General features: G+C 36.1%; 1 protein-coding gene across 1 annotated transcript in view; it reads left to right on the top strand.

The window, feature by feature from the left end:
- The first annotated feature begins 1312 nt into the window (after positions 1 to 1312).
- FH (fumarate hydratase) overlaps positions 1313 to 21218 on the top strand; it is a 36978-nt gene continuing 17072 nt past the window's right edge. Inside the window, exons 1-5 of the mRNA XM_044676814.1 lie at positions 1313 to 1461; positions 6863 to 6997; positions 16868 to 16978; positions 18950 to 19126; positions 20244 to 20426. Coding sequence (XP_044532749.1) covers positions 1348 to 1461; positions 6863 to 6997; positions 16868 to 16978; positions 18950 to 19126; positions 20244 to 20426 — 720 coding nt within the window. The 5' untranslated portion in view covers positions 1313 to 1347. The remainder of the gene's footprint in view (positions 1462 to 6862; positions 6998 to 16867; positions 16979 to 18949; positions 19127 to 20243; positions 20427 to 21218) is intronic.

Below are 21218 nucleotides of genomic sequence, written 5' to 3' on the forward strand. Positions count from 1 at the left end.
ATGAACCTTTGATTGAAGGGGTTGAAGTACAGAAGTCAAAAATGGGAAAATGGACTATTAACAGCTGGTTCAGACCCAAAGTTAGTTTTGGAATCTGATTTTGGTCGATGTGGCTTTTCTTTAGAGCTGTCTAGAGTTATCTTTTTCAAGCATTTTATGTTAAAAATAGTTGTTGGGAGAAAAATACTTGGAGCTGAGACATAAACAAGACTCAATGGACATCAGCCAAAGGGGAATCATACTCCTGAAGCTCACAGAAATGTCAAACTATCCAGAAGACAAAAGAGTTTACTTTCCCAAACTGGATGTGAGTACGAGGGGGAGCAACTTCTCTGTATTTTAGAGTTACCTACAGCACTGAGATGTATCCTGGACTCAGCTTGGATGGGGATTGAGGAGGGGGATTGGGGAGAGATGATTCTAAAGTTTATGGGGATGGAAGGAAGGTTATTTGGTTAATATAAAGTCTTGTACTTCTGGGAGAAATTGGAATTTTAGCTCTGCTGTGCAGTTGGAGCTCGTTCTTCACACTTGCCTCCTGTAAATAGCATTAAGATAAATAACAGGTTTCCTCTACTTCCCAACAGTGGTCTAGCCGGATCAGGTGCCCAGACAAAGTGATATTCTTAAAAAAAAAAAACAAGTGATTTTAGGTAAGTTTCTATTTTTCATCACTAATCACTATTATAGTTTAAAATTTTCAGTACAAAAGGCATTTTCATTAACTTCTGGTAATCAATTAAGATTCCATTAAGCGGCTAGTATATGACAAACACTGTGCAAACCGCTGGGGATACAAAAAAGGTGAAAGATGGTCCAAAAAAAAAAAAAAGCATCCCCTTAAAAAAAAAAAAAACAATATAATAGGTGTGTGTGTGTGNAAAAAAAAAAAAGCATCCCCTTAAAAAAAAAAAAAAACAATATAAGAAATGTGTGTGTGTGTGTGTGTGTGTGTGTGTGTGTGTGTGTGTGTGTGTGTGTGTGTGTGAAGATTGGAATACAGTTTTAAAAAAAGTCGAATTCATTTCCTAAATGCTAGGAATCACTTGCACAGCTCCACCTCTAATTAGATCAATCTCCTCCCCTCCTTCCCGCTACCTTTCTTCCTCCTCCCATAATTCCTAGGGCTAATCCAGACCCAAATTAGGGAGGAGGGGGAGAAACACTCCTACGCCCGCCCCTAGTTTTGTATTAGCTAGTCAGAATTAGTCCCGCCTCATGGGCTTGGAGCGACGTTCTTTTTATTGGGTGAAAAGAAGGAAGGAGGTGGAGTGGGCGGGGTACGATGGCGGGTGAGAGGCGTGGCCTTGGCTCCCTGAAATCGACGCCCCCGGCTCTCACGGCACCATGTATCGTTCACTCCGAAGTCTCGTCCTGCCCCTTCGGCTCTCTCAGCCCTCTCCTCTGGGCCCGGCTTGCGACACCTGCACCCAGCTGAGGCCCCCGATCGCCGCTCGAATGGTGAGGGTCGTCTGCTGGTCTCGTGCCCCCGCCGCCGTCCTGGGCTCAGTCCGCTGTGACCTTCACCCTGTTCCCCAGCCCGTGGGCAATGCTGGACTGGGCCTGGCCTGGCCAGAGACCTGGGGCAGGGGCTGAGAGTTAGGGGCGAAGGTTACGGTCCTCAATGCAAGCCTTTCTCACCTTCGGGACTTGGGGGCGGCGGGGTCCCCAGACACCTTTCTTTTTTAGGGTCTGAGACGCCTTGAGTGTGCGCATGCGCCAGTGTGTAGGGCCTGCTGCTCCCCCTGTTATCCGGACACGTGAGTGCAGACCCTCATTCTGCTCTGTTCTCCCTAATTTACTCAAATGTAAAATAGGGATAGTTGTGAGAATCGGATGAGATATTTGTAAAGCTCTTCGCAATCTCATGTAAATGTTAGTTATTTATGTTATTAGTAGTAACAGCCAATTCATTCCGAGGCTCTTGAGGCTTTCCCCTCTTCCTGCCCAGGCTTGCATACATCGTTATCCTCCTTGAAAACATTTGAACTTCCAGCACGATGAAATACGAGTACAAAGAATTGTGGTGGTATTTAGGATACTGCTTTCTGCATCCCAGGTTGCTGAGGGACCTGGAAGCACGCAGAGATCTGACTGCCCAGGGGTGTCAGAGCTCCTGGGTTGAAGCATGGTCTTTTAGGGAACAAATGTGTGATCTTATGATCCCCTTTTTTCTGATGTCAGGGAGGAAATGGAAAAAAAAAAAAACCCAAACATGATGGGCTTCCTCAGCCACCATGCTGTGACTGGGATTTAATCCCAGAGTATGTAGAATAAAAGTATTTTATGGCCCAGAGCACTGGACTGGGAGTCGAAAGACCTGAGTTCAGATGTGGTATCAGCCTCAGTTTCCTCATCCGTAAAATCAGTATAAAAATAACACCTCCCAAGGTCATTGTGAAGATGAATTGGGTTAATATCTGTAAAGTGCTTTGCAGACCTTAACATATTCTCATGACTTGACTTGAGTTTTTATTCAGTATGCTTTTCTCAAGCTGATTTTCAACAGTATACTGGATTTAAAGAAACTTGACCACAATGATTTTGAAGAAAGTAGTTATATTGGTCATGTTGTGTTAGTGTTATTTTGATAAATAAGGTTATGTAAAATGTTTTGTAATTATAAAGTGCCATGTAAATGTAAAAGCTGTTACTATTATTTAGAAAAAAATTCAGTGGAAGAAAATTTTAAAGTTCCAACTCCAAGCTATAACTACTACTGATTTGTTTGAATGAATCCTTTTTTTCTAGTTTTCCCATTAAAAATTCAAAATACTGGTGATGTAGCCTTAAAAAAAAGAAAATATCAAAAGAATATCGAGGTTATAATTTGGATGTTTTTTGCTCCTTGAGAGCAAGTACTGTCTTTTGCCCTTCTTTGTATCCCCAATGCTTAGCAGAGTGCCCTGAATGCAGGGACATAATTAAATGCTTATCTATTGATTTTAATAACATCTGTGTCTTTTGGGGTGTGTCATCGAAGAAATATGTGGGAGAAACTTTGTCAAGATTACTATCTCTGTAACTTTGGTGACATCACTAGTCCTGGACACAGTATTCTAGGGTACTCTGTTTTTAGCTCAGTATTCTTAACAATTTCACTTTATTGAATTTATGGATCAGACTTAAAGCTGGAAGAGAACCAAGAGATTGTCTAATTTAACCCTTTTTTTTAATAGCTAATGAGAGCTGAATCCCAAAGAGGTTGTAACTTGCCCAGTCACACAGGTAATAATTAGTAGGATTGGTATTCAAACTCAGCCTTTCTCTTACTTAAAAATATTTAAGTCCATCTTGGCCCATTTCCTTCTAGTTTTGAGTAGAACTAGGAAAACAATTGTCCTAGATAAGTACTTAAATTTGCCTTCCTTAGAAACAGGCAGGAATTTAAGGATTCTACTGTTCCCTGTGTGCTGGTATAAATTGACCTTTTATGAAGAAAGCTTGTTTCCTTTCTTACTACCCAGTTATAAAAAGTCTTGCCTGGTAAAAAAGTTACTAGTTTAAAATCGATGTCTTATTCACTTTAGTGTTACTTTGTGCTTATTCTTGATTTATAGGACTTATAGCCTGGCCCCTAGGTAAGCCTATTGACCTCTCTGAACTCATTTCTTCATTAGTAAAGTGATAATAATGCTTGAACTTTATAAACTATAAAGCATTATACAAGTGACAAAGGTAAATTATTATTATTATTAGGGTTCCCTTTATTATGACTCATCTAAATATTTGGTTTTTTTTTTATTCTAGACATACTGAAAATCCACTTCTAATAATTTTATTGACAGTGACATTTTGCTTTGAGAAGCATATAACTTTTTAGAGTTGTAAAGGATTCTGGGAATTGTCTAGTTCAGTGATGATAATAAACCTTTTAGAGTTAGAATGCTGTGCCCACCTCCTCTTCCAGAGAACACATGCCATATCCCTACCCCTCATGGAATGTGGGGCACACCCCATTCTCTCATTATCCCACCCAGGGTCTAGAGGAGAAAGTGCTTCCCTTGGGCTATTGGATAGAGGGGTGAATGAAGTGAGGAATGCCCTCAGCAAGTGTAGAGTGGAGGAGGGGAGTAGCTTGAGCTTTCTGCTCCCCTGCAGCTCTGTCACCTGTGAGCCACCCCCACCCCCCCATCCCCTGTGCAGTCCCATTGGGCTGCTGGCAGAGGGGTGGGTAATGTGAAAAAATGGCTTCAAACATGATGGAGAGGAGAAAGGGAACAGCTTAGCCTAAGTCCCTCTGCCTTTTTAGTAATGAACTTTGGTGGGGTGGGGAGGGTGGCTGTATATCCACAGAGAGTGCTCTGTGCGCCATCTTTGGCACCCTTGCTATAGGTTCACCATCACTGGGTCTAGTTGATCTTTTTCTCCGTTACATTTTATATACTTATAATTTTTGTAGGTGTTCAAGTATTAAGAGAACACTAAATCCCTCTAATTATGAATTTGGAAAATGCGGTTAATATATTCAGGAATTTGTTTGAATTGCACTATCTAGTTCCCATTTTGTAATAAAATGGCTAGAATGCTCTTGAACCCCAAAATATTCAATTTGGACCAACAAAAAATGAAACAATATTAATCTAATGTTCTAATCTAGCATTTATCAGACTTTTTGCTCTGAAGGCCTCAAGGCCCCTTAATGCTCTTAAATATATATTGATTAATTAAAATAGTAAAGCCTTTATATGTTAATACTTTTTTTAATGAAAAATAACTATTCTAAAACAAATATAATGAGAAGGCTGATGTTTTATATATCTTTGCAAATTGTCTAGTTTTTAATATAAGATATCTGGAGTCTCATCTTTATTTTTGCATTTATTCTGTTGAAATATGTTATTTTGTTTGAAGTCTGAAGAAAATCAAGCCTTTCACAGATATAAAATTGGAAAAGGAAGGAATATTTTAATAGGCAAATTATATCTTTGTATTAATATGAAAATCAAGTTTTGACCTCATGGATCACCAGAACTCCTTGGACTACACTTTAATAACTACTGTCTTAGAGCATTAGTTATCTTGTCCCCCTGTTCAACCTATGTCATCCTACTTTTGCCATATTTATAACACTAGATAACTACCATTAGTGAGAAATGCACTATTGCGACATTTTTATATTACTCTGCCCTGAATGTATTAATCTTACCAAATAAATCTAAGTTGTGTAATATAAAATGGGGTTGAGATGAGGAAGGGAAGGATATGAGAAGAATTTATATAGCTCCTACTATGTGCCAAGCACCATACTTAGCATATTATAAATACTACCTCATTTGAAGCCCTTTAACAACCCTAGTTAGAGGGTGTTATCATCTCCATTTAATAGTTGAGGAAACTAAGGCAAACCTGCCCAGCGTCACACCATTAGTAAAAATCTGAGGCTGGATTTGAAATCAAGTCTTCCTGACTCTAGGCCAAGGATTCTTCCTGATGTCTCAAAGTATCTCCTAAATTTTAAGGTGCTGGTAACTAAATTATTTTTTCTTATCGAAAGTCACTTTAAATGTCATCAAATTATGTCATCAGATTTATAACCATTAATCATAGACGTGTAAGGTTGATGAACAAGCATTTATTAAGTGCTTAGTATGTGAAGGGATTTAAAAGACAAACAGGTTTTTTTTATTTGCTTATAAGAGCAATAGGAAGACATACATGGTCAAATCTGAACTTTAGAACTATCTCTTTGGTAGTTGAGCTTTCAGGTAATGTTTTGAAATCTCCTGCCTAATAGGGAAACTATTATTATATCTGAATTTAGTATTTATATTCAGTAATTGGAGTCAGAGGTGGCATAGTGGTTAGAGTGCTAGACTCAGAGTCAGGAAGACGGCTCAAATCCTACCTCAGACATTTAAGCTAGATGTGCAACCTTGGAGAAGTTAATTAGTCTCATCCTCGGTTGCATCTTTTATAAAAGGGGAATATTACTATTCTTCCTTTCTTTTTGATATATACACCTTACTCCTTTGGAATTTGTGTTGCTTATTCCTTTATTCTCCCATTGCTATTTATCCCTCCTTCCCCTTTTCTGACCCATTTTCTTGTTGAATTTATTGTATTTCTATACCACCATCTCTGTGTGTTTAGCCTTTTATTGCATTCAGATGAAAGTTGGGTTTAAAAAAAAAAAAAAAACAAACAAACCCTTTCCTTCCATCTTGGAGTTAATACTGTGTATTGGCTCCAAGGCAGAAGAGTGGTTGGGGGTTAAGTGACTTGCCCAGGGTAACACAGCCGGGAAGTATTTGAGGCCAGATTTGAACCTAGGACCTCTTGTCTCTAGGCCTGGCTCTCACTCCACTGAGCTTCCCAGTTGCCCTGAAAGTTGGGTGGTTTGTGGAATGCCTAATTCTCCTACCTCTTTTTCTATATTTGAAAATTCTTCATCTCTATCCTTACTCTGGAAGATGGTGATTTGCCTTCCTTCCAAATATAGATAATGATGCCAACTCTCAGATTAAAGCTTCATTTCTTTAAATTCTTTGGAATTGTTCATGTTTGGGTGATATGGAATGAGAAACACTTCTCTTCATAACATTAATTGATCATAGCACCATTGATAGGCAGGATACTTCAAGAAAGAAATTGATTTTTTTCTTTCCAATGTAGGCTTGTGCAGCCTGTTCTTATTTTGACAAAAATATTCTGAATATGAACTTTGAAAAGCATAAGAAATACTTATATAATAATTCACAAAATGATGAGCTAAGTGTAAGAGTGAATAAGACAGAATTTAAATGTAATTTCCAGGCTTTTCTGACTTGTAAAAGTATTCTCTTTACCCCAAACAGTTGATTTTGTTATATATGCTATTTATTATATTCTAACCCTTATATTTGATATTCTTGTTCCTCAGGCAAGCCAAGACTCATATCGGATTGAATATGATACCTTTGGTGAACTCAAAGTCCCAAGTGATAAGTATTATGGTGCTCAGACAGTGAGATCGACATTAAATTTTAAGATTGGAGGTGTAACAGAAAGGATGCCAGTAAGTAACTTTTGTTGGAAGATTATTATCATAGTTTAAACTGAAAAGCTATTAGGATATGAGATGATTAAGATCTTTTTCTCCTCAAATAAAGAATGTTGGGTCTTTCTAAAGTTTATTATGGTACATATACATATATATAATATCAAGAATTAAAGAATCTCAGAATTGAAAGGGACCTTGGAACCTATAGAGTTTAAATTATATCCCAGCAAAAATCCCTTATACATAATTCCCAGTAAGTAATCATTCCATCTCATCCTAAAAATTCTCCAGTGATCACGGCTATGCCAACTCTCTAGAAAGTTCATTCTTCTGTTGGTCAGTTCCAGTGGTTAGGAAATTTTTTCCTTACATTGACTTGAGGTCTGTTTCTACAACTTTGCTCCCTATACTTACCTTCTGAAGCCAAGCAGATACATGTTAACACTTTACACATTTGAAGGCAGTGTATCAAGTTTTCTGCTTTATCTGCAGTGTAAAATCATTGTAAAAGTTTGTATTTTAAAATAAAAAATAGGTAGGACTAGTACCTGTTTCCATAGAAATTTTAAAACCAAAACTGAGCTCTGGTCAGTGGGTTGGAGAAGTGACAAATTCATGTAATTTTAAGCATCACTTAGTCTAACTCTCACTTTAATGATTAGGGGATTGAGGCCCAGAGAGAGAAAGTGATCTAGCCAAGATCTCACAGCAGATTAGTGGCAGAGCTGGGACTGGAATCCTGATTTCCTAGTTCCCAGCCTAGTATTCTTTCTGATACATCACACTGTATACCTCTTCTTGCATATATAATGGGCAAGGAGGACTTTCCATCCTTTTGTGTACTATCCCTGTGTTATATTCTTGCTTTTGTCAGAAATAATTTAACCCCTACCCTATTTTTGGCAAATCCCCTCTGTCCATCTTAAATCAATAATTGTATCCTTATGATTAGTTCCAATCAGAATTATCTAATTTAATGTGATTCCTTAGGGATAGTGATCAGTTACTTAATTAATAAACAATAATCAGAAGTCATTAGTTCCAGTTATAGTTCATAGTTTAATGATTATTAAAAACAAGAGTCTTTTTTCCCAGGAGTTTATTATCAAACTTTAACTTAGCCAACCTGACTTGAAGGGAACCAACATGACTAGAAAGGATGTCCACCCAGATGTCACAAGCCTCATTGGAAAGTCCCATGATATATTAAATATGGAGAGAAATTTTCTACCCACTATTGCTTCCCTTGTGACATGTATTGAGCCAGCTGGACTGCCTACACAAGAAACTAAAATGGGCCTATTGATAAAACAGATCTGATAAAGTAGGTGACATAAAGGGGGGTGAATGTGCTGATTGCAACATGTCCACCTATTGCTTAGTCTCAGCATGTCCAAGGGGCATACCAAGACTTTGGAGTTCACTCAGGAGGTCATTCACTAATGCCTGGACTGAATAGACATGAAAGGATGGGACTGGGCACTGAAGGGAATAAAAACTGTACTCTGAGTAATTTAGGGGTCTCAGACTATGAGGAAGGTTTGTGATCCTATTTGTGGTAGGGGGCCAGGTCCCTCTAATAAATAGTTGCTGGTTAGGAGATCTGCATCAGCTGTTTTATTGCAGATTGGACAAATTTTTGGCATTATACTTTCTGGTGCCTTTCAGTCCTGACATATTTCTATTTCTTTTTTCTCCCAACGTCACAGTAGAGCAGAGGGTGCTAGAAGTGCATAGAAAGAGGAGGGGAGAAGTACATTGATTAACTTGGGCTCTTTTGTCTATAAAGAGAAAATCAGGTAAGCTTAGGTGCCCCTTTTAGCATTGATCTCTGACTTTGGATGAGTCTTTACCTTAGTGTCATCATGTTGAAGAATCTTTTGTCCCTCAAACTATCTTATTTTAAAGATGCCTAATCCTCATAGCTGATTCTCTTTTCTCATCTGACTGTGCTCTTGGCAGAAGACAAAGTATAGATTTCTCACTACATGTCCCTGCCCCTAGCTCAACTAGACAACACCTTCTATTGTGGCTTCTTTTTGTATAATGCAGCATTATTAATCTGACCTTGAATTGTAGAATGTTAATCATTTGTCATGTGCCTCCACTTCTAAAAACTGGTTCTTATTGTTTGCTTATTCCTAGAAATTACAATTTGAACTATGGATAATCTATGTATCAGGGTCCTATTGGATTAAATTGTTACAAATAATATTTCCACTAACACAAAATCCATACTCTAGTTTCATTTTTACCTCTGAAGGACCAAGTCCAGATTGATTTCTGGTTGTGGTACATATTACAAATAGATTCTTTCTCTGTTAGAAACGTGGTTTCTATGAGCTTTAAATTCAGTTTTTCTTCAAGATTAATATGTGCTTTTGCATATTAATGTTATATCATTTTAGAAAACAGAAACCTATCATAATTTTCTGTTCTATTTTTATCTTTGAACATGTTAACTGTTCTAATACTTTTTCTTGATTCAGGATAAGTGACATCTTTTTCTTTTCCCAAGAGCTACTTAAAAATATTCTGATTTCAACATATGTTCATAAATTCATATCCAGGCTTTGCCACTTTCATTTTTTGTTAGAAGTTAGTTGTAAATAGTAAAATATTGAAACTAGAGCACTAATTATTACAGCATGGTCCATGATGTCTGGTTTGTGGGCTGATGTTCTAAGTATTAGTGATTAATGTTCATTTTGATCAATATTAAGTATTCACTGTGTACAGTGTACTACAATGTGAAAGTGCCCATATTTTGCTTTTTAGTGATAGTAATTTGCTTCTAAATTCAATTTAACAACCACTTATTAAGAACTTAATGTGCTAGGTACTAGAGATAAAAAAGTAGTCTTTTCTTTCAAGAAGTTTATATTATACTAGGGCAATTCAAGCTATGCTTGGATAAGTAAATAAAAAGTGACAGAAAACTTAACAACTGGGACGAATTAGGAAAAGCCTCTGTAGAAGGTGACACCTGAGTTTTGCTTTGAAGGAAACCATTTCTAAGAAGTAGCAGTGAAGTGGCAACACATCCCAGCATTGTGCCAATCTCTGCAAAGGCACATTGTTAGAGGATGGAATGTTGGGTATAGGGAATATCTGCCAGGGGGGCAATGCAAGTAAAATAGAAAATGAGTTAAGGAAATTAATGTAAAATACAACTGGGAAGATAAATGGGAATCAGATTAAATAAGTGGCATTTGTATGGTATCCTAAGGATAAGGAACAACCAAAAAAACATGAGTAAGGGAGTGATGTGGTCCAGTCTTTGTTTTAGACAGATTAATGTATTAGTTCTGTGAAGAGTGGATTGGAGGGAAGAAACTAGATGCCTGGAGATCCATTAGGAATATTATAAGAGGTAATGAATAATATGAGAGGCTTTTGAAGTCCTGAACTTGGTTGATAGCTGTGTGAGGGAACAGATGTAAGAGTTAATTTGAGTTGATAAGACTTTGCTAAGGATTTGAGAAGTAAGAGAGGTAAAAGGATAAAAATGACTAAAGTTGCAAACCTGACTGGAAGGATAGTGGCATCCTTAACAGAAGTAGGGAAATGCAGAGTAGAGATAGATTTAAAGGGAAGTATCAGTTCTTAGATGTGTTGAGTTTAAGATTCAAATGGGACATCAGAGTGCTGTGAAGAGTACTGGGTCTGGAATTAGAGAAATTGGGTTTAAATCCCAGGTTTGCCACTTACTGTTTTAAGTGACTTTGGAAAGATCATTTCTCTGGAATTAGTTTCCTCAGCTGTAAAATAAGGGGTTGGTCTAGATGAGCTCCAGTTTCTAACAGTTCTAAATCTGAAGTCCTAAAAAGAATACTCCCAAGTAAAGATATTGAGCAAGTTCTTGGTAATGGGACCTTTTGGGGCATGTAAAAGTTAAAATGGTGAACCGTATTATAAATGAAACAGGAAGACAGGGTTGTAGTCAAATGGAAGAAAAGCCTACAGAGGATTTTTTTAGAGGCATATAAAATAGTTGGAAGATTTGGTTTCATCATGTGCCCAAGGCAGTAAGAAATTTTTCCTGAGATACTTGCATTTTTCCTGATAAGCATAAGTGATCAGATCACTATAAAACTTGTATGAGCATCTCTCAAAGAGGATGAGGGGTTCAGCCATTCCATGAATAACTTGGCTGTATCTTCAAACCATGACAATACATACATTAATGTGTGCTTAGATGGTTTTAGGAGAGAATTGTGAAAAATATGGTAGAAAATAATGTTTACTGTTAAGAAAAAAGAGACTAAAACCTAGTAGATTTGTTACAGAAGTCTCAAGTCTAACATGACGAATACCCTCTTCTAGAATAGAAATGGAAAGCATCTAACAGTGAGCACCAAACAACTACAAAAAATCAAATTGACTCATGAAATGACTGCTTCCTAATATCATCTGTTAATGTGCAGTTAAATCATTAACTAATGAAATTAAATGTTAAAATCTTTTCTGCACAAAGTAAAAGGCTGAAATGTGAGAAATTACCACTGCATAATTTAAAGTTGCCCCAGTTCTTTATAACTACCCACCCAGACTGTATGTTATTTACTTTGCTTCTCTTTTCCCATTCTTTGTATCTCCTCTCACTCTGAGCATAGTAAGCAGCTCTCCTAGTATTGCTTCATGTAGAAGAATGTGCTGATTGATTACCCATGGATTACCTCAGTACTTTGTAACCCCAACAGACCTAAACTCTTTCCTTGGCAACCAATCCCCTAGATCAGGGGTCAGCAACGTATGGCTCTCGAGCCATATCTGGCTCTTTTGAGGGCCAGATATGGCTCTTTCTGCAGGAGCCATAAAGCCAATTTTTTTTTCAGGCGCTGTTATAAGAGCGTGCACTGTGAGCACTGTAAAGCTCTCATGAAATTACATTTTAAAAAATGTGTTGTTTATGGCTCTCATGGCCAAAAAGGTTGCCGACCTCTGCCCTAGATCAACTGTCATTATAATCTAAGTTTCTTGAAGACAGACATTATCTTACCTTTTTATATTTTAACCTTAGCACTTAATACAATGCCTGGCACATAGCGAATACCTTTTATTTATTTATTTTTAAGAACCCATACCTTCTATCTTAGAATCAATACTGTGTATTGGGTTTTAAAGCAGAAAAGTGGCAAAGGCTAGGCAATGAGAGTTATGTGATTTGTCTAGATCACACAGCTAGGAAGTGTGGAAGGTCTGATTTAAACCCAGGACTCTAGGCCTAGCTCTTAATCCACTGAGCCACCTAGCTATCCCCCATAGTAAACTCTTAATAAATGTTTTAAAATTTATTCAGCCAAGCTATTGAAAAAACTATTAATGCTAAAAAATGGGAAATGAGTAAAGGAAAAAACAGTGCCACTGCTCATCACTATTTCCTATAGAAATTTAACTGATAAAAAGTAATCAATCACCACAATAGGGAACACAAAATGGCTAACAAAACCACCTCAGCTAGGGGCAGCTGGGTAGCTCAGTGGAGTGAGAGTCAGGCCTAGAGACAGGAGGTCCTGGGTTCAAACCCGGCCTCAGCCACTTCCCAGCTGTGTGACCCTGGGCAAGTCACTTGACCCCCATTGCCCACCCTTACCACTCTTCCACCTATGAGACAATACACCGAACTACAAGGGTTAAAAAAAAAAAAAAAACAACAACAAAAAACCACCTCAGCTAGCAAATATTCTCATTTAGAGGAGACATATTGCAGCCAAGGGGAAACAGTAGTTTAGATTACAGGTTCATTTTTAAGACATTGTGAAAATGGGCAGGTGTTGGTTCAGTGGATAGAGAACCAGTCCTGAAGATGGGAGATCCTGAGTTCAAATATGGCCTCAAGACACTTCTTAGATCTTGATCCTGGGCAAGTCAATCAACTCCAATTGTCTAGTCCTTACTACTCTTCTGCCTTGGAATCAGTGCTTAGTTTTGTTTCTAAGATGGAAGGAAAGAGTTTAAAAAATGAAAGAAAATTTTAGATTATAGCTAATGCTGCCTTGAAAAACAGTACTTAAAAAACAATGAAGGAAAAAAAGGAGACAGAGAGAGCTTTGTTTGAGAACTAAATAAATTAGATCATCCCAAGTCAAAACTACAGGATAATAATACATATAAAAATTGGAAACAAATCTATCATGGTCTTTACAGTGGTCTGTTTTCATCATCATGACAGTGGAACTGGCCAAAACTGTTTTGGAATAGACTGAAAGCATTTGGCCTAATATTGAGGTCCTAGATATGCTATATGATGCAATATAATAAAAGCCAGCATTTACATAACACTTTGAAGTTTTCAGTGTGCTTTACAAATATCATCTCATTTGTTCCTCACAATAGTCTTGGGAGATAGGGGCTATTATTATCCTAATTTCACAGGTGGGGAAACTGAGACATGACACAATAGAAATGACATTTAGAAAAAAGTTAGAAAAATCAGCTAGACTGGACAAGGTATATCCATAGTTAGCTAGAAGAGAAGTCTTTTGGCAATAACAGACTTTTGAAAACATTTGAGGGATTGATTTTCAACATATTTGAAAAAGGAACATGTGTGGGGAAAAGTGATCAAAAAGATAATTTCTGTCCATATATTTATCTGCTTTCTTATCTTAAATTCTTCTGAGAGTGACCTGTAGACATCTTAGATATCTTTGATGAATATATAGAATGAGAACAATCAGGCTTTCACAAATGATTTTATGTAGCAGCCTACATCTTTTTTTAAAATGTAATAATTTTTTCCTCAATTACATGAAAAAATAATTCTCAATCTTATTTTTTAACCATTTGTTAATATTCATTTTTAACCTGTTTACATACTTTATGCCCCTACTTTCCCCTTCGCCCCCCGCACTCCCCCGACCCATGGCCGATGCACATTTCCACTGGTTTTAACATGCATCATTGATCAAGACCTATTTCCAAATTGTTGTTAGTTGCATTGGTGTGGTAGTTTCCAGTCTACATCCCCAATCATGTCAATCTTATTTTTTAAAAACAATTTTAAGCTAAATTCTCTTCCTCTCCCCTCCCCAAGTCACGAAGTAATCTGTATAGATTTTACATGTGTAATAATGTAAAACATTTTTTCCATATTAATCATTTTGTGGAAGAGAACTACAACAAACAAAAAAATTGAAGAAAAAATGAAATAAAATATGTCTCAGTCTGCATTCAGATTCTCTCAATTCTTTCTCTGGAAATGGATGGCATTTTTCCTTATGAATCCTTAGAGGTTGTCTTTTATCATTGTACTGCCAAGAATAACAAAGTCATTCACAGTTGTTCATCATATAATATTGCTGTTACTGTGTACAATGTTTTGGTTTAGCTCACTTCACTCTGCAACAGTTCATGTTGGTCTTTCCATGATTTTCTGAAATCATCCTTCTCATCATTTCTTATAGCATAATAGTATTCCATTATAATAATATTCTACAATTTATTCAACCATTCCCCAATTGATAGACATGTTCTCAATTTCCAATTATTTGCCTTCACAAAAAAGCTGCTATCAATATTTTTTTACAAATAGATCATTTTTCCCTTTTTAAAAATCTCTTTAAGATATAGGTAGCAGGCTACATCTTGAGTCATACAACTGAATGTAGACATTATTAGATTCTACTATGTGGTATTTTTCATGACCAACAAAATCTAAAAAAATTATTTAACTTGGTAGAATAAAATGTATCTCTCATCTGACATAGTGTCTTGGGGGGCATGTTATGATATTGTAAGAGTCCTTGATAAATATGACAATAGAAAAAACTTACTTCAAAGACCTCCCAAATATCACTATAAAATGAAATATAAAATAAAAGTATATTTTTCAATATATTTGTCTCTGTAATTGCTCTTTTTTAAAAACCCTTGCCTTCTGTCTTAGAATCAGTATAGTATATTGGTTCTAAGGCAGAAGAGCAATAAGGGATAGCCAGTGGGGGTCAAGTGATTTGCTCAGGGTCACACATCTAGGAAGTATCTGAGGCCAGATTAGAACCTAGGGCCTCTCGTCTATAGGCCTGGTTCTCAATCCAGCAAGCCACCTAACTGCCCCCTGTCAATTGTTCTCTTAAATAGAGGCCAAATGGGGGGAAAAAAAAAGGGATCATCTAAATGATAGTCATTCAGATGATTGTACCAAGCACCAGAATAATACAGGACTTAAAAATAAATTAACTACTACTCAAAATAGGTCAGTGAATAAAGAAAGAAAGCCCATTGCTTAAAGTATGATGTGGAGTTAATATTACTGTGATGTGGATTTAGAAGTGCAGTCTGTTGAATTAGTTTTAATACTTGCATCTCTGACAGACACTGCAAATGGACACTGAGTTGAACTCTGTGCTAAGGGGGAAGAGAAGTGAGATGTTAGACGATTTTTCCATTGTAGGATGCTTCCCAAACAAACCTTGTTATTTTAGTACCATAATTTTTCAGGTAATGATATGTGGAAATTAAGAGAGGAGAGAATATCCAGAAAGGATTGGAGCCAGTAGCATCAGAAGTTACCAAGAAAGATAAGAATGGAGAAAAACCTATAGAATTTAGAAATTAAGAAATTATTGTTTTGGAAAGAGTCACTTTAGCGGAGAGATGAAATCAAAATCCAATTTTTAGATTGATGAGATATGAGTAGGAGGGTAAGGGAGGAGAGACAGTAAGGTTAGATGACTTTTTCAAGGATTCTATCTATGAAATGGGAAATGAGATAAAGTATCATAACTCAAGGAACACCACTTTCAGGACTGCATCAAGAGAGCTACACAGTGGGCATGAGTAAGCTATAGTATATTTCTAACAGAGACCTTGCGATAATGAAAATGGCTTTGACAAATGTAAGAATTTAAAAAAAATTATTGTTGTGGTCGCTGTTTATAAAACATAATTAACTTAAGTCAAAATGACTGTTAGTTTTTATTTACAGCAAGGTAGAGATATTAAAGTGGAAAATATAGGAAAGAGGTAGAAAAAAATCACCTAGCTACAAATACCTGAAGCCCTAATCCTAGTGCCTCCAGACTGGGAATAGGAATCTGAAAGCAAATCTCACCAGAATCAGAGAGGTCCTAATCAGGAAGTGGAAATCTGAAGAGCCAGGAGATGCTGAAAAACCGCTGAGAACCTTCAGCGCACCTGAGGCCAAGACTGCCAAGAGTCTTCACCAGAGTATTCCCCCAAAGCAGAGTCACAGGCTCCCAGGTTACCTAGCACTGCCCAAGGTGGGGCACTGCTTGTGGCCTTTGAGGGTGTGAACTTTTTTTTTTCCTAGAAGGTGACTTGTGAACTCTCTTAGTGACTTAGTAAGTGTTAAATTGGGTTACTTTTAGTTCTTCATCGATTAACTCAAAATAGACAAAGGGAATAAAAATATCCTTTCACAACCTGTTCATAAAAAGTGGCATAGAAGATGTTATCTGTGAAGTGTGAAGTCAGGAATGAAGTGGGCCATGTCATAAAAAGAAGAGTGGATAGCCAGAGTTTTCAGAAAATATTAAAAGATCTAAGAAGAGGTCTCTAGTACATTGAATATGTTTTCAGTGAAGGATTTATGGGAGGACATAGACAAGAATCAACCAGGATATGAAAAGATGGATGGCTTGAGTTCTGTACCTTTGAGGGGAATAACTATATTGATAAAATCAGCCATTGAAGTGTATAAACAACTTTACATTTTTTTTAAAAAGGCAATCATTTTGTATACTCTACAAATAAGTTCATTATGGTGATCTGTGATTGGTTATATATCAACAATAATCTTTATTTTCTAAATATATTTGAGATTTATCTTGATATCAATTTTATTACTGGGCTCAGTTTTTAAACCTGCTTAACCAATAAACAATGCATATTTTGAGAAACACTCATCTGTAATTACAGATTCCAGTTATAAAAGCCTTTGGCATCTTCAAGCGGGCAGCTGCTGAAGTAAACCAGGATTATGGCCTTGATCCAAAGATTGCTGGTGCAATTGTGAAGGCAGCAGATGAGGTAGGAGTTGCTAAAATTTTCTTATTTATATCATCAGAGCTATACCACTCTCTGAATGATTGTTAAAAAAAATCTGCAGAGATTGGATAGAGATTGGAAGGCCATTTGGAGCCTTATTCTATGAAGATAAAAGTTAAAATTTAAAAATTTAGAAAAAGTAAAATTAGAAAAACCACATGACTTTTTTTCCTGGGTCAGGAAATGTTTTTTCTCTTTTGGTTTTGCTTTTTTTCTTTCGCAGGTATAGTTTTCATTGATGATGTAGTTAAGCTTTTATATTATAAACTTCAGACCTTCTTTCTTTGACTTTAAAAACTTGGTGAGTGTAAAAAAAAAATTACCTGAATATTAAACTTTTGATAACAAATCACATCGCATGTTATCATTTTCAAAAAGGTTTCCTCATAGCAATAATTTAATGTCATTCCCCTCTTTTACAGATGAAGAAACTGAGGTTTCAAAGAGTTTTCTTATATTGAGTCAGAGAGGTTAAGCAGTTGACTCAGTCACATGGCTAGTAAGTGTCTGAGCAGGGATTTGAATCCAGGGCTCTTTGTTACTATTAAGTTCAGTATATTTTTCACTGATAATTTCGATTTCCTTGCCTTTCTTTTTTTTATTATTTTTTTAAGCCCTTACCTTCCATCTTGGAGTCAATACTGTGTATTGGTTCCAATGCAGAAGAGTGGTAAGGGTAGGCAATGGGGGTCAAGTGACTTACCCAGGGTCACACAGCTGGGACGTGTCTGAGGCCAGATTTGAACCTAGGACCTCCCATCTCTAGGCCTGGCTCTCACTCCACTGAGCTACCCAGCTGCCCCTGTTTTCCTTGCCTTTAAAAATAAATGCAAACTCAAATTAATCTAACCCATGAAATTAAGCTTCTTTGCCTAATGGTTTTATAATCATTTAAGACACATAGATACACACACACTCACACATGGCAATAGAGAAACTCTTGAGTACTGCCAGGTGGTCTATCTATTGAGTCTCAATCTAGTAGCTTAAAGTAAATTATGTGTCCTAAAAAAATTAATCTCAGCTTTAACAGGTAGGGGTGTCTCTTTCTTAATTGATTAGACCTTATAGATGCAGAAATGTTAGTTTTCTACATGAATTTACTTGTTTCAAATTTACAACATTGCAATAATTATACTGTTTAGGAAGAATAGTTTTTATATTTTAAAATATTTGTTTTTATAGTAGTGTATAGTAGTATAGTGCCTCCTTTGTAGCCCTGAGTCATTTGCAAATTCTCCATTTTTTAAAATTTATCTTTAATATATTTTTTAAAAGTATGACTTCTGAATTCTCTCCCTCTAACTGTTCTCCTACAAATTGAGAAGGCAAGCGCCATTATACTCATTATACATGCGAAGTGTTGCAAAACATATTTCTATATTAGCCATATTGCAAAACAGCATTGCAAAATGACAACAAAAACCCCAAGAAAAATAAAGTGAAAAACAGTCTGCTTCACTTTGCACTGATTCTATCAGTTCTCTCTCTAGAGGTGTAAAGCATTTTTCATCATGAATTCTTTGGAATTGTTGTGTGTTGTATTGATCACGATAGCTAAATTTTTGACTTTATCAATCACTGTTCCAATATTATTATTGTTTTAGCTTTTTGGATTGGCATGTTTCATGGTTTACTTATTTTGAACTTACATACTAAGAAAAGAGTCATCATTTCAGTTATATTTATAATATATATATTATGCAACATATATATATATAACTGAATCTGTACTCAGTTTTATATATATATTATATATATAAGTTGTATGGCAATAGTGCATAAAACAGTAATTACATTGTTGGGGGAAATAGGGGAGCAATATAAACTGCAGTTGAGAAAAAGGATAAACTTACTTAGAACAAATAAGAAAAGTATTAAAAAGTCAATTGCCACAGAATAAAAAATAGATGCAATGATTAACTTTTAATTTTTTTAAAAAACTTTTTATAGGTAGCAGATGGTAAATTGAATGACCATTTTCCTCTTGTGGTGTGGCAGACTGGGTCTGGAACTCAAACAAATATGAATGTCAATGAAGTTATTAGCAATAGAGCAATTGAAATATTAGGAGGAAAACTGGGAAGCAAGGATCCTGTGCATCCTAACGATCATGTCAATAAAAGCCAGGTTAGTATCTAATGTCAACTCTTTTCCTTTATTGTATGATCATAGGAAAGCTTAAATCCTTTGAAAAAGTAAAAATTAAGCCTTTTTAAAAACAAAATGTAGGTTGTGTTTACTGATTTCTTTTAATAAGAAGATGCCTCAGGTATATTTAAAAAAAAGTCTTAATTATACTTTTCTCAGATAATCCAGAAATCATTTTTAGGAGGAGATAATGCATTTTGCATAAAAATTCAATGTCTTGAAGGTGTTTTAAAGACAATGAAATTAGATTAGTCTTTTAAATCAGAGGCAGCCAAAGTGAGATTTAGGCTCAGGAAAATCTTGATTCAAGTCATGCCTTTGACCCTTCCTGGCTCTTTGATTCTGGGCTAATCACTTAGTATTCTTTGCTATTGTGAGAAAAAGTGCTGACCTCCTTTGAAAGTTTTCTGTGTCAGTGGAATCAGAGGTCCAGTCTCTGACTCTTTTAAATTGCCATTTAAGTAGTCATTATTTTTATATTCCTTACTTTATACTACTAAAAAAAGAGGCTGCTGTGTTTCTTTCTAAACAGATATAAAATCCTGAAAGGGATATAGGAGCGGGGGAAGGGAGAAGTAGAGGAAAATATGACACACTCTTTTCTTCCATTTCAGTATTTTTTCTCTTCCTCTTGAGTCATTTGGTTTAATGGGCTAGGGAACTGCTATTTTAGGTAAATTAAGTACATTTTAGGGGCAGAGCATGTTCTTCAAAGTACTTCTATTTTTTTATGGTTGTTGATATATTACTGTTACTGATACAAAATCAATAAAATAATGGCATTTTAAAATATACTAGTTAAAATGGAAGCTATGATGGCTAAAAGGAAAGAAATTGAGTTAGATGGAGACTTAAAGAAATCAAAAGAATCATGTGAACCTAGAAGTTCATATCTAGTGAATGGTACAGTGAGAGGAACAACACACCAGATTATTTCCTTTGTGTGATCACCTTCTACTGGAGATAGTCAGTTGAATATGAGTAAATTTCTAGATGGGCTTAGATTTTTAATAGTAATAGTTTGCATTTCCTTAGTAACTGAATACTTGAATTGTTTTTTCCCCACCTCTGATTTTAACTTTTTTTTTTTAATCAGAGCTCAAATGACAGTTTCCCCACAGCCATGCATATTGCTGCTGCAACAGAGGTCCATGAAGTATTATTACCTGGACTGCAGAAGCTCCATGATGCTCTGGATGCCAAGTCCAAAGAGTTTGCTCAAATAATTAAAATTGGCCGTACTCATACACAGGATGCTGTTCCACTTACTCTTGGGCAGGTAAGGATTTATCAACAAGAAAACCAAAATGTATTCAAGTTAGAAAGATTTGCAAATGTGTTGAAGTACAAAGTTATTTTGTACTGCTTAGTTTTCACTGTATTTAAGTTAACACTGTTTCAGAGACTGGGTTTGTAGCAATTTATATAATTCATTAGCAAAAAGTTCTGCTTTTGATTTGCAGTTGATAAGAAGTTATTAGATATTAATCCTTTTGGAACTTGAGGCATTTCTGTGGTCTCTTCCTTCACTGAATAGATTTAAAATGCACACATTTTATTTTGTTTAATCTAGCTAAATTTTATTTAGTATTCTGCTCATATGTGAAAGGATAAGCACTTTCTCATTTGCTAGGTTATTTTCATTTATCTGCAGATATTTACTGGGTACCTGGTGGACATAAGGGATATGGAAGTATAAACCATGGATTCCTAAGCTTAAAGATAATTTAGAGGTTAGAATCTTGGTTTGGATGGGCAGGTTATTTAACCTCTCCATCCCCAAGTTTTCTCATCTGTAAAATGAAAATGTTTGAACAGATGATTCCTCTGAGGTCTTTTCCTGCTTTGTGCTTCAAAGCACTTCTCTCAAAAAGTCACTTCTCTCAAAAAACTTAAAATTCACCTGTAGTATGTATCAGATTAATAACTACCTATTTGAAGTTCATAGAAGGGAAGGAACAGGAAGGGAAGAAGTAGATGTGAATTATGAATGTTTCCTAATGTGCTTCTTTCCCGTCAGCCAGGTGGCCCTAAGCAGTAGTGTTTATGTTTTTATATATATATATATATA

This window comes from Gracilinanus agilis, chromosome 4, assembly GCF_016433145.1.
Source record: "Gracilinanus agilis isolate LMUSP501 chromosome 4, AgileGrace, whole genome shotgun sequence".
NCBI classification, from domain to species: Eukaryota; Metazoa; Chordata; class Mammalia; order Didelphimorphia; family Didelphidae; genus Gracilinanus; species Gracilinanus agilis.